The sequence below is a fragment of the Cebus imitator genome, unplaced genomic scaffold (assembly GCF_001604975.1).
Source record: "Cebus imitator isolate Cc_AM_T3 unplaced genomic scaffold, Cebus_imitator-1.0 Scaffold124, whole genome shotgun sequence".
NCBI lineage: Eukaryota > Metazoa > Chordata > Mammalia > Primates > Cebidae > Cebus > Cebus imitator.
The window spans coordinates 3,947,853-3,963,748 of record NW_016107439.1 but is presented as its reverse complement, the minus strand read 5'-3'; the positions used below and the strand labels follow the sequence as shown (position 1 = coordinate 3,963,748).

General features: G+C 43.8%; 1 protein-coding gene across 1 annotated transcript in view; it reads left to right on the top strand.

Annotated features, from left to right (window-relative positions):
- The first annotated feature begins 738 nt into the window (after nt 1-738).
- The window catches only part of DCUN1D4 (defective in cullin neddylation 1 domain containing 4), a 73,540-nt gene continuing 58,382 nt past the window's right edge, over nt 739-15,896 (top strand). The window contains 2 exon segments of the mRNA XM_017540285.2: nt 739-814; nt 817-882. Coding sequence (XP_017395774.1) covers nt 739-814; nt 817-882 — 142 coding nt within the window.

The window sequence follows — 15,896 nt, the reverse complement described above, 5'->3', positions numbered from 1 at the left end:
GGACCAATTCCCCAGCTTCTGTCCTACACGCGCTCTCGGACCCCTGGGGGTGACTGACAGCAGCCGGGCCCAACCCTCTGCTTCGGAGCGTGGCCTCCGCCAGAGGCGTTACGGAGACAAGGCCCCAGGACCAATCGTATTGGCCCATGGGGGGCGGGGCCTCGTTGCCAGCTTCAGACCGGCGCTATCTGCACTCCTTTTGTCAAATGAGAAACGCGGCGGGGCGGCCCCTCAGCCGCGGTTCAGCCAATGGAGAAGACGAGATGGGCGGGCTGGGAGTGCCCGGCGGCGGGTCCTCAGCTCCTAGCTGAGGTGCAGTGAGCCGGTGGGGGGACCGCGAGGCGAGCGCGGGAGCCTGGGCGGCGAGCGCGGTGTGAGCTGCCTGAAAATGCACTCGGATGCCGCCGCTGTCAGTGAGTAGCGGAGAGCCAGCCAGCGGACCGGGGCTGGGCGACTGCTAGCACTCGCCACTCGGCTCCCGCAGCCCCCGCCCCACGCCTCCGGTCCTGAAACGTGCGGGGAGCCCCTGCCCGAGAGCCACCCCTTCCCCTCCCGGGGCCGGGGCGGGTGGTGACGCTGCGGGCGGCGTGGGGCGGGGGCAGGCGCGGGAGCGGGGGGAAGGGGCCGGCCTGAGGGGAGGGCGGAGGTGAGGGGGGTGGGGACTGGCTCTATTTCAGTGTTGGGGGAAGGGGGGGCGGGACGTGCGATGAAGGGCCGGGACCGGAGTGTCCGGGGTGAATGGAGGTGGAGGCGGCGTTGGGCTCTAGCGGGCTGGGCCGGGGGGTGGCACCGACGAAGAGAGGGAGGGAGCGCGCCAGCGGGGCGCAGGGGTGAAGATTTCCAAGGGGTTGAACGGTGCGGGCGGCTCTGTGAGAAAGGCGGGTGAGTGCGAGGGGGGCGCGGGGGCGGGGACAATGGGAAGAAGGGCTGGATGGCGGGGGTGGGGGGAACAATGGGGTGGGGAAATGGTGGCAGTGGCCGAGCGGGGCTGGAGGGCAGGCGAGGGGATGAGGGCTGATGTAACGGGAGAGCGAGGCGGTGGGAGGGATTGGGGTGTAATGGAGTAGTTGGGGAGTCCGGAGGGCTGGAGGGGCGTTGGAAGGGTGGTGGGTAACGGAGAGTGGTGGGAGAGGAAGCTGTTGGGGTAGTGGGATGGGGCAGGTGTGGGACGGTAGGGCGATTGGGAGGAAGAGAAAAAGGTAGGGAGGATTTGGGATGGCAGAGTGGGGGCAGGGGTAGAGAAAATGAAGTGGGGGTGAGGAGCTAGTTGGGAAGGAAGGGGAGGTGGGGTGGAGTTGAGCAGAAAGAGGACTGTCATGTTCAGATTCGGTCCGGCGCCAGGTTAAGTGGGTATCAGACTGTGCTTGGGGGAGGTGCGTCTTCTCCCTGTCTTGGCAGGGTCCCCTGAGGGGGGAGCTCAGGCTTCGGGGTGCGGGAGAGGAGGGGGGCGGGGCTGAGGTGGAGGGGACGGGGTAAGTGCCCCAAGGTTGGAACTGGCCCCGGTTCTCTCCGGGCAGCGGGAAGCGAGGTTAGCGCTGGCGCCGGCTCCGGCTGCGGGTCTAGGAGGCGGGGCAGGGGTGCGGGCTGCGGGTTTTCCGTGGCAGGAGCCGGATGGGTCGGGCCCTGAAGGCCGGGTGGGGGGCTTGGCGCAAGGGAGGTGTCGGGGTCCCCGGCAGTCTGTGGGTTTGGTAGTCTGTGACGCAGTTGCCTAATTTCTGGCCACCAGGTGTGGGGGTTGGTGCCATGGAACCCGCTTCCCTGGAGAGAGGGCCGGGCCCGAGGCCGCGCGCAACGCCCAGGGGGCGCGACTTTTCCCAGGCTTGCTGGGAGGGCGCTTGAGGGGTTTCCTTTAGGGTTTGTCTCCAGTCAACGGGTGTGAAGGGGAAAGGCGGTCCCGCGGAATTCTGGGACTTGTAGTTGCGTCCGCACCGGGCCGCGGTTGGGTTGAGTGCACGTGGGTAACTGTGGAAACGAGTCCCAGCATGCAGCGCGCCCTCGGAGCCTCCCTGCTTGGCCAACTCGTGCTTTATTCCCTGGCCAGACCCTGAGCGCTCTCAGGAGGCGCTCTAGTCCCATGGGACGGAGCGGTTCCCCAGACCTTCTCCCTTGGGAGAGGGAGAGCCAAGCCAGGTGCAGCGCTTTCACACTTGGGTTCTTGATCCTCAAGTGAATTTTCCTCCTATGTTTGGTGGCCTTACTTGTAGAATAAATGCTTGGTCTTGAACCATCATGCGCGCAGGTTGTGGGAAAACATTCAGGAAGCAATACAGTCTGAAGCAGCCTTTAGGATGGTGTATTTAATTGTGGAATCCAGTGTATGTAAGCACTGGGTTCAAACATGGTCTTACATAAATATGGGATCACTGGAGGCACATGTAACCCTTGTAAAGATAATATATGTGATGATATTTCTTGGGCTGTTTGAAAAAAATACCGGCTTGAAATGAATTGAGTGATGGAGGTGGCTTAATGGAGTTGAGGGTGAAAATGTGAAGGTGAGCAAAGGGAATTTGTGACATCCTCAATTTTCAAAGAAGCTTGGAAAGCAAATGAGAAAAGAGGAAGATAAACTATATAAAAAGTGGAGAACCTTAAGACTTTTGTTTGCCTGTTTTGTTTTTAGCCACAGACTGCAATTTCTTCTCTCCTTAATATTAGAAACCTTCTTCTCCATAAGTAGACTCCCTAAACATCACATCCTTCGCCAGTTCCTTTTACTGTTTACAGCGAAGGGACTAAAGAATCTGTAATGTAGAAGACTAAGATTAATGCAAAGATGATAGATTATTTTATGTGATGTATAAGGTATTATGAAACTATTGGTAACATAGTCACTAAAGAAGAGTATTGTAATTACTCTGATAATAAAAAAAATTACCAAGAAATCCTAAGATTTGGAAACCTTTTGGTGTGGTTACAAATATACTAAACTTGCATACTTGATTGATGGTTCTTTTCATGATGTATGAAAAATTGGGCAATGTGTGTGGTGTTCTTGTGTAAATCATTTATATCTGTCTGTCGTATTTTACTTAATCGTGTGGCGAAATATCCTGGAAACTCTTGGTAATATATAAATATGTACAAAAATATGCATTTAATTATGGAATTTTTTCTTGCAGAGGATAAAGTGATGAGGCTGAAAAACATGGAAGACCTATAATTGTCTTCAAGATGGCGTTTTTAAAGAAAATATGAAGCTAGTCATAGCTTTCCCTTTTTCTTTTGTTCTATTATACCCCAAAGGGCAGGTGCTTTTTATACCCATACAGCCCACTTCCCTCCATTCCCCAGAGCCCTAGGCTCCTACACAGTATCACCTTACGTTTTCTGCTTTGGTTTTTAGGTTCTTTTTTGATTTTTGGCCCTTGGGGAGGTCCTTTATTTTCTTGTGAACCTAGCTGTGCATTTAAACAGATGTTTCCTACACTTTACCCAGAATTTTTGAGTGTTTTATATTAGGAAGGAGTTTTAGGTAGTCTTCTCTGTAGCATTGCCAGAAAAGAAAGCCTGTCTCATTTTCTCTATCTTAGTGGACTTCTATTCATTCACTCTCTCCTTCCTCTGTTCTTAACCTCTGTGTACCCCTACTGCTGCTTGATTATATTTTTTCAAACTTCTTCGTGTTCTTTTCTGTTTTTATGTTAAGCTGCTCCCAGAAGCTCTTCTTAGCTTATTGCCTTCTTCCTGGCTACATGTTTGCATTATTATCTCAATCATCATCGTCTGCTAATTATAAGTAATAATTAACAGCCAATAATCCTGCTAACTCAGCAGTGTAAAAATCAACCTGTGAGAAACTGACCTCATGATGATCTCTATTATATCAGTTAGGATGCCTTTGCCAAGCTTCCGTGCTCAAAATAATGGCTTAAATAATAGGGCTTATTATTGTTCGGTAGCAAGAAACCTAGAAATGGTTCCAAAGCTGGCAGTGGCTTAATAATGTCATTAAGGATCTAGGCTCTTTGCGTCTTTTTCTTCTTCTATTCTTAGTATTTTAGCTTTTATTTGGCATGGTTGATTTGCCGCATGTTTGCAGTATGGTTGCTGTAGCACCAGACATCATGCCTGGGTTGGAAAGCAGGGAAGGAAGGAGCATATTTCCTTACAACTCCTTGTTAGCAGAGAGGTCTTTTGCAGAAACTCACTTCGAAGAGTTCCATTTCAGTGTCATTGGATCGAACTGATCTCACACCACTGCTCGTTGTAAGGAAGGCTGAGGCAGTGAACGTCTGGCATTTTCCAGCATCTCTTGTAGGATATGCCCTTTCCTAGTGTGGAAGAAGGGTGAGGAGATGCGCTGGGTTGGCAACTTGGAGGTTATATCCCTGAACCTGCTAGTTTGGCTAACTGTCTCTGGCTTGGTCTCAACCTTTATGTTGATTTATTTTCTGCCTTATTCTGAAAGAACTAGGGGTGACTTACTAAATATAAATAAAATCCTGTCAAGAGAAGGAAAATGTATATATAGACTTATAAGGTACACAGAAACACTTGCCATATGTTAGAAATATTTGGCTCTGAGCTTAATAGTCAAAACGAGGAGAACAAAACTAATAAATTTTACTCATTTGTTTAATGAAACTGCAGTAATTTTAATAACCCACACTGAAATCCTGGACATTTCTTATCCTCTTCTTCCCTGGTCAGTGGTAAGGAGAGATTACATCTCTTCTCATGCCCCGCCTCTCTTTCCCATACCCATTGCCATGGCCTTATGCCTTTCTTACACTGTTGTAATTACCAGCAATCCATTTTTTTCTCCTTTTTTTCTTTCTTTTTTTTTTTTTTTTTTTTTTTTTTTTTTTTTTTTTTTTTTTTTTTTTTTGAGGTGGGGTCTTGCTATGTTGCCTAGGCTGGACTCACACTCCTGGACTCCAGGGGTCCTTCCACCGCAGTCTTGAGTAGCTGGGACTATAGCTGCGCACCACTGCACCCAGCTCCAGCTGCCCTCAGTGCTGCTGTTGTAGAATTTTTCTTTACTGTGCTTCCTCTCTAGCAGAATCTCTCTGTCCATGGAATCTCTGAAGCAGTGCTTCCTTCTGTTACTCAGTTTTATGTTATATAACAATAGCTGCTTGTTTATTTCTGTTTCCCCTCCCCAATTAGTTTATTACCTTTTTGAGATCTGGGACCGTGTCTTACCTAGTATCCACTTTAGCATCTAGCATGATGTCTTGTGTGGGTCCCCAAACATATATTGAATTGAACTTAAATGGTCAACTATTGAATAATTTGTGTATTTTCTAGAAAAATTAATTCTTCCTGTTGCTGTCGTTTTTCGTTATCTTTAGATTTTTCTTCATCTTTAGATTTTTCTTCAAGGAACACAAGCTATCACCTATTCATTCTTTGCCTTTTTTAGACAAAGTCAGTTGTATGCAAACTAATATTTCTTTTTCAAATACATGCAGATAATCAGTTGTAGAGAAAGCAGCATGGAGAAATTCTCAAGGAGAGAGTAAAATGCTGGTGACGTGCTGAGGGAACAGGAGTGTTTGTGAGTGTGCACACGTCCATTGCTGGTCTCTCTCTCGTGTCAGCATCCTACCTGCAGAATGTTAAGGCAGCATTAATAGGCCTGATGTTAAGGGGCCTAGATTGTTTGTCCTTTTCCTTTCTTTTTGTTTTATATCCATAGTCTGGTCCTAAGAATTTATTTCTTAAGTTAACAATATAGTAAGATTGCTGAAAGTCTTTCTTCATTTAGAGTGTCAGTTGAAGTTAAAATTTACAGAGAGTAAAATTTTCTGTGATGAATCTGACATAAATGCTAGTAACTTTTTATAGTTGGACAACTTGAATTGATGTTAATTCATCTCATAGCTTGCTTTTTTTTTTGAAATTCACATTAGGAAAAGTACTTCTTGGGAAGTATTCTAAGCAGAACATACATTTAAAAATGTGTTTTAAGAAGGAAAACATTGAAATGCATTTTAAATAGAATTAGGTATTTTAACAATTTGCATGACAGGTTTAGAGGTAGCAAAGTATCTGCTACTTCAGGTTTGAATTGCTTTTAATCAGAAAATGCTGTTAATGAGTTATGTTCAATCTAGGAAGATAGGCTTGTCGTTTGTAACTAATGTACTGAATAAAACACTAGATATAAAAAAGGCCCTGCCCTCCTCCACTAGCATTACCTGTGGTATGATTTATTTTAATTCTGCCTTCGAAGATTTTTTTTTTTTCTTGTGAATGCTTTTTGTTGGCCGGTATCAGTAGGATTTGCAGAGATGGGGAGTAATCCATTTGTGTCTGTAATGGACATTGTCAGTCTTGTGGGGCCCTGACTCTTGGTCTGATTGGGGAATTCTTACCCTGGCAGGCAGATCTTCTCAGACACACTCACCTGACACCGTGAACCTGAGGCTGGAGGCAAAGGAAGAAGAGGAGCCTATGTGACCATTTTCTGGGGGATGCATGGTGGTGGCTGTCATGATGCTTCTAGAGGCGAAGTCTAGTTGTTGCTGCAATGTGGTGCAGTCTGCTGTGTGCCCTTACGCATTTACGGCCAGTGGGCCCAGTTCTCTGGAGATTCTGTGAACTGTCTAAAAGCACCCCCCGCCACCACTCTTTTGTTTAAATTAGCTAGAATTGGTTGCTGATGCTCTCAACTAAGAATTCTGATACTTCAGCATCCAGACGTGTCACTGTCACTGGTCGGATACGTGGTATAAGCCCTTGTGAAGGGCAGTGATGTATCTTTTTCATACTGGCTGCTTGTGCGCTCTATCAGAGGTGACCTAGAGGACTGGAGGAGGACACAGGCGATAGCCACTGTGGGTGGTGGGAGCTGTCTTTGCTGGTGGTCAGGCAGGGTTCAGAACCACACACTAGCCAGCCCACTGGGTCTCACGTGCCACCCTTTACTGCTGCTTTTTGCTGATTACTTCTTTGTCCCCCAAAAGTTGGGATGCCTAGGAGCAAATACGTAACTCCTTGTGCATTTGTTTTGGCCCTGATATGGGAATATTAGCTATGGAAGAGAGAGTGTGTGTGTGTGTGTGTGTGTGTGTGTGTGTGTGTTTTAGTGGAATGTTTATTTTGTTTAGCCAAAATTTTGATGTACCAAATACCTTTCTAGACAACTTCATTGAGGTATACTTTCACTTATTATAAAATTGTACATTTCAAGTGTTGTTTGGTGAATTTACCACTACTAAATTAAGATATAGAGCATTTTCATCATCCCAGAAGTTCCCTTGTGACCCCTTGTAGTCAGTGCTTCTCCCCCTGCCCCACCACCACAGTTGTTGGCTTTGAACATATATCGTCTTATGCCGCTCTATATTAGTTGATGATTTGTCACTTTGCTGTTCCTGAGGATATTACAGTATAATAAAAGCATGATAAATCTCTCTTTTTTACTGAACTATTAAATCCAAAGAAAAACTATCAGTGCTATATAAGTTACAAATCTGATAAATAATACTTTGCTACACAGAAGTGTTTTGAGTTAGATGACTTGTTCTGGTGAAAGTCGTTCCAGTGGATGGCTATTCTGGCTTCTCTGTGGCCTGCAGACATGCAGTGCTAGGGTTTTCTCTGTGGATGTCATGATGTCTTTTAACTGTTATCTGGGTCAGGTTGGGAGGCAGGAAAGCCAAAATGGCTGGATTCAAATCCTTGCTTTGTCATCTCCTGGTGGAGGGACTGGAGGGAAGTTACCCAGCTGCTCTGTGTGCACTTCAGAGCCCTCACTTGTAAAAATTACCTATTGCAGGCTGTGGAGTTGTTGAGTCACCAAATGTTTATTGGGCATCTACTGTGTGCCAGACCCTGCTCTTCATCTTTCATGAAGTTTTCATTCTAGCATAGGGAAGGGGGCAGATAATAACAAGTAAATTATGTAGTATGTCTGATGGTGAGAGAAAAACAGAATAGGGTAGGGGTGCATGCAGGCACTCCTGTGTGTGGGCATGGGGTGGGGTGGAGGGTATTAATAGGGGAGTCAGGAAAGGCTTCACTAAGGAGGTTTTTAAGCTAAGCCCTGTTGGAGGTGAGGGGCTGTTCCAGGCAGAGAGAACACAAATGCAGAGGCTCGGAGTGGGAGCAGGCCTGTATTTGAGGAACAGCAGAGGCTGGGGTGCTTGGAGTAGAGTTGCGGGAGTGGGTGGGGGCAAGAAAGTAGGAGGCGTGATCATAAATGGTCCCAAGGATTAAATGAGATGAAACACATAAAATGTTTTTGTTGCTTGTAATTACTGCGTGATGACAGTCTCTTAGGTAGGCTTTAAAAAAGAACCCTTGAGAGAAAAGAGGTTATAAAAACAGAAGCAAGTGAGGCATTCCCTCAGCCATTCAACAAACATTCAAGGGGTTTCTTGCTGCCAGGTGCCGCTGTCACAGACAGGACTGTGTGTTTGGGGGCGTGGCACCTGGGCTTCAGGAGCTTCCTTCAGTGGGTTCAGTGTGGAGACAGAAGGAATGTATGCATTGGACAATGCCTGCTAGGTTAGAATGGATGTGCCTAAGGGGCTTTGAGAACATGTGTGGAAGGGTTAGCAGTTGTCATGTTAGTAGCCTTTGAAGTTGGATCACATGAAGAACAGGATCTGTGTGCTTGTGCAGGTGGCACATGGGGTCAGGTGGAGGTGCTTTCCAAGCCCAGCGACAGCATGGTGGGGACAGAGAAATGTGACAGGAGAGTGGGTGTTTGTAGGCTAGAGTGGAGGGGAAAGTGAGGTGCAACGCTAGGCAGGAGCTGGTGGCAGGGGTGGGGTGGAGGTCGGTGGGAAGGCCTTAAAAGAGGCACCAGCGAGAGAGTATGAGTGGAAAGGAAACCAGAGAAGGAAAGAAAAGTCTGAGGTGGGGCATAGGGAGGGAGGAGGAGCAAAGGGGAATGGAGAGGGACTAACATGAATTCAGTGATGATCTTGGATTTGCTTCAACTGCTTTGCTGGCATTAACTCATTTAATCCTCACAGCAATCCTCAGTAGGTTAGGGACTGTTTTGGTCCCCATTTCATATATGAGGAAGCTGAGGTGTAGAAAAGTTAATTCACCTTCTCAAGACCACACAGCTTATAAGTAGTGAATTGAGATTCTAACTCAAGCATTCTGATTCCATGGTCTTGGTGACCCTCTACTGCCATTGAAATCATTCTTAACATTTTATTTGTGCTTTTCGTTGAACCCTGATTGGAACACTGAATGTATATTGGAATTATTATTTTTTTTTGTTCTTGTCACTGGCCTATGAATGATGATGACAAAGTCATTTGATGTGATTATCTCTTGGTTCTTCTTGGAATGAGTCCTGGCAGGATCAGGATCTGGGATTTCTGAATCCCTTCTTTCCTACTCTTCTTCATCACCTTTCATTTCTGCCTGTTTGCTACAATGAGAATAGGCATTTTAAAACTGATTTTAAGTGGGAAACTGAAGAATTGTGGTAAAGTATTTGCATCCTCTTTCTTAACTAATGAAATAGTCATTTTTAGTCTTCTTAGATTTTATTTAAATAGACTTGTTATTTTTAAATATAGGAGATCTCAACGACATTGCAGCAAAACTAGAAAACAACTTAGTGGAGCTACTAACATTTTTGCATAACATTTCTGAAATTATTTTTCTCCTTTTTTTCTGTAGATTAGGGTAAGTTTAATGTCTTGTTCTATATAGGCAATTCCCAAAATTAAAGCACAGATCACTTCTTAATGACTAAACAGGAAACTGGGGATAGTTGTTACTTTCAAGTCCAATGGCTAGTAAATTAGTAGTTTTAAACACCATCACCTTGTGATCTCTTTTGCTCTTTTTGCAGTTCTAGGCAATTCCCAAAATTAAAGCACAGATCACTTGTTAATGACTAATTAAACAGGAAACTGGTGATAGTTGTTACCATCAAGTCCAATGGCTAGTGAATTAGTAGTTTTAAACACCATCACCTTGTGATCTCTTTTGCCCTTTTTGCAGTTCTAGGTTCAGTCTGTCTCAGTCTTTTAGGTTCTAAGTATAACTGGGATAAAAATAATTAACCTTGATTGGTACATAATATGGACCAGCACTGTGCTAAGTGCTTGACATGCACCATCTCATTTAATAATCCTCACAATAGCCTGGCAAAGAGGGTTCTGTTATTTCTGTTTATGGATGAGGACACGGGCACAGTGAAGTTTGGAAGCATACACAGGATCACTCAGTTAGGACTCAGTTGGAGTTAAGACTCCAACCCAGGTCTTTCTGTTGTCAGAGCTGATTGACCAAAATCTGGGCTCGTTTAACATTAGTGAGATGAAAAGAGTTTTACTCTGAGACACCCAGTGATTCTGTGTTCTTCAGTGGATAGTACAGATTATTTGTGCTCACCTTCAATGGGTAGGTGGGGTGAAGAGAATGTATCTAGGGCCCTTTGTACCATATCATATTGGGAGTGCAGCCAGGCTGGGTATCCTGAAGTGACTGAGTCCCTTGGGATAGCACCAGCAGGCACAGGCAGTGTGGTGGGTGATGGGTGATGGGTGGATGCTGCCTCCCTTGGGAGCTGGTTTCTTCTCCCAGCCCCTTTTATGGGTCCTCTGAGAGGAAGAAAAAGCCAGCAGCAGCAGCATGCTTGGATGACTTTAACTTTGGATCTGTGTTCAATGAAAATGCTGAGTCACTTACAATGACCTGCTTCCTTATCAGTTTTCTCCCTTGGCTTTTGTGCCATGTAAATAGCAAATATTTATTGATGAGGAGAATGAAGTTAGTTAACACCTTCCTCACCTGTCAGTTCTCTTGGTTTTAACCCTGCTTTTCAGCTTTGTAGTCTTTTCCCTGGACCTCGGCCTTTTCTTCATGTGCTGATGGGGTATGGTAAATGAGTTAGATTCCTGTCTAGCGGTGCTGAGGTTGTTCCAGGAGTGGATTGGTTACTGGGAGGCCAGGATTGAATTGAGAGTGGGGGATAGAACCTACTTCTCTGGTTGCATGTTAGAATCACCTGGGCTGCTTGAGAAACGTGGTGCCCCACACCCATTTTTATTTAATTGATCTGGATTGGGGCCCTGGTATTGGTGTTTTTCAGACTTCTTAGGTGATTCCACTGTGCAGCCAATGGTTTCATTTAAATATTAATAGCTTAATTAGGAAGCTGGGTTTAGTTTGGGCTGTGGGGATGGGGCTCAGAAGATGCAGCGGCTCCCCCATGGGAGCAGTTGGGCAGATCTGCATTGGGCAGATCACACAGACCCTTCCTGCTTGCCTATGACATAATAGCCAACACCTGGTAGTGCTTCCTCTGTGCCATGCACTGTTTGAAGTACAGTACAGCTTTAACTCATTTAATCCTCACGATATCCTTATGAAGCAGGCACTGTGATTATCCATTTTGTAGAAAAAGAAATTCCTACTTGTAGCCATGAAGGACATGTAGTATGAAACTGACCCATAAACCTAGCTTTTGGTTTTTCCTAGGTTTACAGTATAGAACACATTTCACATCTTTGTGTTTTAATAATTTAGCCTCAAATGTGAATATGTTTGTTTTTACAAATGAAACTGAGACCTGTGCCATGTCATATAGCTAATGACTATCAGTATACAGAGTTGTAAATTGGTATAGTAAATCATTTAAAACACTGCTTTTTAATGGTTTTGACATAGATTTCACTTTATGGTGCATGCTGTATTTCGGGTTATTTCAGTTATAACTCATTTTTAATGTGATCTTTTTTACTTAAAATTACGTTTTGTACTTTTTAAAAACATGTGCTATGACCTTTGAGTGCATATTAGATCTTCACTGACTTGTGATGTGGCCTGCCTCTTCACATTCTGGCTACTGTAACCCTTCAGGATACTAAGCAAAACTAATAGCAGCATTTGAAGCATGCTCAAGTCCTGCCATCATAAAACCCAAAGTCAGCATTCCTTCAAAGCCACATGCATTTCTAGTCTCCCCTTTACTGCCAGCTTATTCAACAAGTTTTCTTTGCTTGACATAGTCTGTGTTTCTTCATCTCTTGTATGATCCTCGGCCCACTTTGTTCTGGTCTCAGTTCTATCACTGCAATCTTCTCTGAGGTCATGGAGTAACCTCCATGTTGATAAATTTAGTGACTATTTTTAAAAGCATTTATTCCCCTATTTATTGGTACCTGCCTTGTGCTAGGCTTGTGCTATTGTAGGTGCAGGTTAAATATCCTTTATCTGAAATTCTGAAACCCCAAATGCTTCAAAATCTGAAACTTTTTGAGTGCTGACATGACACTTAGAGGACATGTTCATTGTAACATTTCAGATTTTTGATTAGGGATTCTCAACTGGTAAGTGTAATACAAACAACACTACCTGAAGAAATCTGAAATCTGAAATGCTCTGGTCCCAAGCATTTCTGATAAGGGATACTCTAAAATGCGTTGGGATAGAGTGGTGAATAAAGCAAAAGGAAGTCCCCCTCCTCATTGAGCTTGGGCTCTAGGAAGAGTGACAAAGACATAAATACATTTATAATTTATAAATTTCAGGGTCATGAAAGGCCTCATATTGTATGACTCCACTGATGTAAAATGTCTAGAATAGGCAAATCTGTAGAGACAGAAAGTAGAATAGTGGTTGCCCAGTGCTGAAGAGGGGTGAAGGGAGAAATAGGGAATGACTGCTAATGAAAAGGTTTTATAATTAGACTGTGGGGATGTTTGCACAACCTTGAATATACTGAAACCATTGAATTGTACACTATAATGAGTGACTTGCATGCTATGTGAATTATATTTCAACAAACCTGTTAATAGTAGGAAGTGGTAAGTGCTATAAAAAAATCCAAATCCACTGGGAGATGTGGGTACTGTTTTAGATAAAGAGTACATCCAAAGAGACATCTCTGATGAGTGTCATTTAAATAGATATTTCAGGAAAGATAGCTGCTGGGCCTGTGAACATCAAGGGTCATAGAGGCCAAGGGTCATGGAGGCTGAGGACACATAAATGCAAAGGCCCTGAGGCAGAAATTCACTTGAATATTCACGAATTCAAGTTGGAATAGAGTGAGCAAAGATAATGGAATAGGATGACTTAGATCAGATCATGTAGAGTCTTGTGAGGACTATAATTTTTTTTCTTTTATCCTGCAGTAACAAATCCAGCATCTCAGTGGTTGAAGTAAAAGGTTGTTACATGTCCTTTGAGGGTTGGGAGTGGTCTCTGCTCCACATCGTTGACACTCTCATCCCCTATTCTATCTGAAACCCATGGGAAAGAGGGCATGTGTTTCTAGAAGGAAGGAAACAAGGCAAATCTAAACAGTGGCTCCCAACCACAGTGCACCCTTGGCTTTCACAATTTCTGTTTTCTTATATCACGTGGTAAAATTGACTTTTCAGGAGGCTGAGCCACGTGACCCATGGCTTGGAACACCCTTAGGCATACCCTGGTAAATCCCAGTTAGAGAGACAGATCCCTGTACTTCAGTCGTGTTCTTGTTCTGTCCCAGAGACATTTAGATGAGTGCTGAGGATAGATGGTAACCTTTAATTTTGCCCAATTTTATTTTGCTTTTTTGGCAATAACATGGTCATTATTTTGCCCTTTCCTTCTGCCACCTTTACAGGTTTATTTCATCATCTTTGTCATCAAAAAGTATTTATTAAGATCATAATATTATTTAAAACTTTTATGCTTGATCGAATTGCTTACTGATTGGCCAGCTGGAGTTTAATATTAAAATACTTTGATGACTCTTTAGTGACCAGAAGAGTGAATTGTGCTTAAAAATAGAAATTCAACACTGGCGTTAAATCTTTTCTGAACCATTATTTCCCTGGGGAGAAAAATGGCGAATTGTTTTAGATTCAGCCAGTTTTAAAGTATTTTTCTGTAATAGTAGATTATTTTAAGTTTGTGTGCTTGCTTATTGACAGCTTTGGGTTGGAAATGCTGCTGCTTTTTTCTCATTATGGAGTGTGAAGATAGATTGGAATTTTTGCTTTGATTGGAAATAAGCTAGAATAGAAGAAGTAGCTTTGGATTAAGAGTTAGAAGATACAAATTTTGCCCAGCTTGGCCATGACTAGCTCTCTGACTCTGCTCAAGCTAATAAAAAGAGAATGGACAAAAGAACATGAGCCATTGAACACCTTACTCACTCTCATCTCCCATGTGCAAGCCTATTAGTTTTTCCTTACACTGCAGTCACATTTTATATAGAAGTTGATTCTTAAGATTGCATAGTCTCTGATGCCCCAGTCGGAAATACAGATCCTTAGGAGATTAAACCTAAACTCTCAAGCAGGATTCACAAGTTCTACCCTATGTAAGGTGAAGATAATTGGTATTAAAAATACCATTGGAAACACTTGGGGAAGATTCCCCTTTGGAGGCTGTCTCAGAAGAATCCAGCACAGCCCATTCCTACCTCCAGCATTGGAACAGATTGCTGGCTCTCCATTTGAGCACCAGTTGAAGCATCTGGCTTGAATGTGGGGTCCATGTTTTATGAAAAATACATCTTTTTAAATACTATACCGTGTTGTGAGATGCACAAAATCTGATTGGTATGTGGAAACTGAGACCAACAGGTGACTATTCATGTGTCACGTCTCATGTTCATTAAGTAGAAGTGAGGGTGGGCAGTTACTGGGACAGCTGAGATTTCATTTTGTCTCTTGCTTCCTCCTTTTTTTTTTTTTTTTTTTTTTTGGATCAAATGAGAAAAGTTGAATTTGTGTGAGCTAAATGTCTATTTTCTGCAACTCCAGTGTACTCAGGATCTCTCCTCTCCACTTGTACAACTACTGTCTAACTTAGGGCCTTAGTCCTTTCCCACCTTGGTCACTTCTAGTCATCTCCATAAATGGCCACTGTAAATCCAGGTCACCTATCATCCTTGCTGCACACTTGTCCTAGACTGATCTTTCTAAATAACTCTCCTGATCAGAACACTTTCCTGGCACCAAGACTCTCACAGGAGTGCTTCTCAGACTTCCCACCAATGGTTTCCTATGCAGAGTTTGGTGGAATAAGTTGTCCCAGGGTCCTGGGAGCACAGCTTGGTGTGGTGAAATTTCTTTAAAGTCTTTTGTCATAATTATGTTTGTTTCCATGTAAGACTGTCATATTATTGTTGATTAGAATTGATGCTACAGGAATGTGCCATGCTTATCATTATGCTTGCATAGTCTGTGGTATCCCAATTGGAAATACAGATCCTTAGGAGATTAAATCTTAACTCTCAGTCAGGATTCACAAGTTCTTCATTTTCTGATCTTAGCCTTCCTGTTGCGTCTCCTCCTACCATGATGCTTCTCACATTTGAAGATCACTTGAAGTGCCCTGAATGCATTGAATTTAAGCCTTGGTGCCTTTGTATCTGCATCTATTCATTCGCTGAGTATTTATTGAGCACCTAATATGTGCCAGGTACTGTTCTAGGTATTAATATCAAAGGATACAGCAATGGGCAAGATTTAAGTCTTGGCGTTTGTGAAGCATACATTCTAATGCGAGAGGACAATGACAAATATGTAATGTCAGATGGTATTAATGCTGTAAAGAAAAGCAAAGCATGGTAAGATGATAGAGTGAAGAGGGGGCTCGGTTTGTTGGTCTGGCAAGGTTATGTAAGGAGGCAATTTTTAAGAATTATATTCTTAATTGACAAATAATTGTATATATGGAGTACAATGTGATGTTTTGATAATATGTATAATTGTGGAATGATCAAATCAGGCTAATCAACATATCCATCATAAGTGATATTTAAGTGGCAACCTGGTGAAGTATGAGAGCAACCATGTTATTATTAGGGGGAAGAGGGCTCACGGTAAAGAGAACAGCACAGTGCAAAGGCCCTGAGGTGGGAGGGTGCTTGGAGTGTTAATGGAACACTAGAAAGCTCACTGTGGCTGAGTAGAGTGAACAAGGGGAGTCCCGGTGCTGTGGCTCATGCCTGTAATCCCAGCATTTTG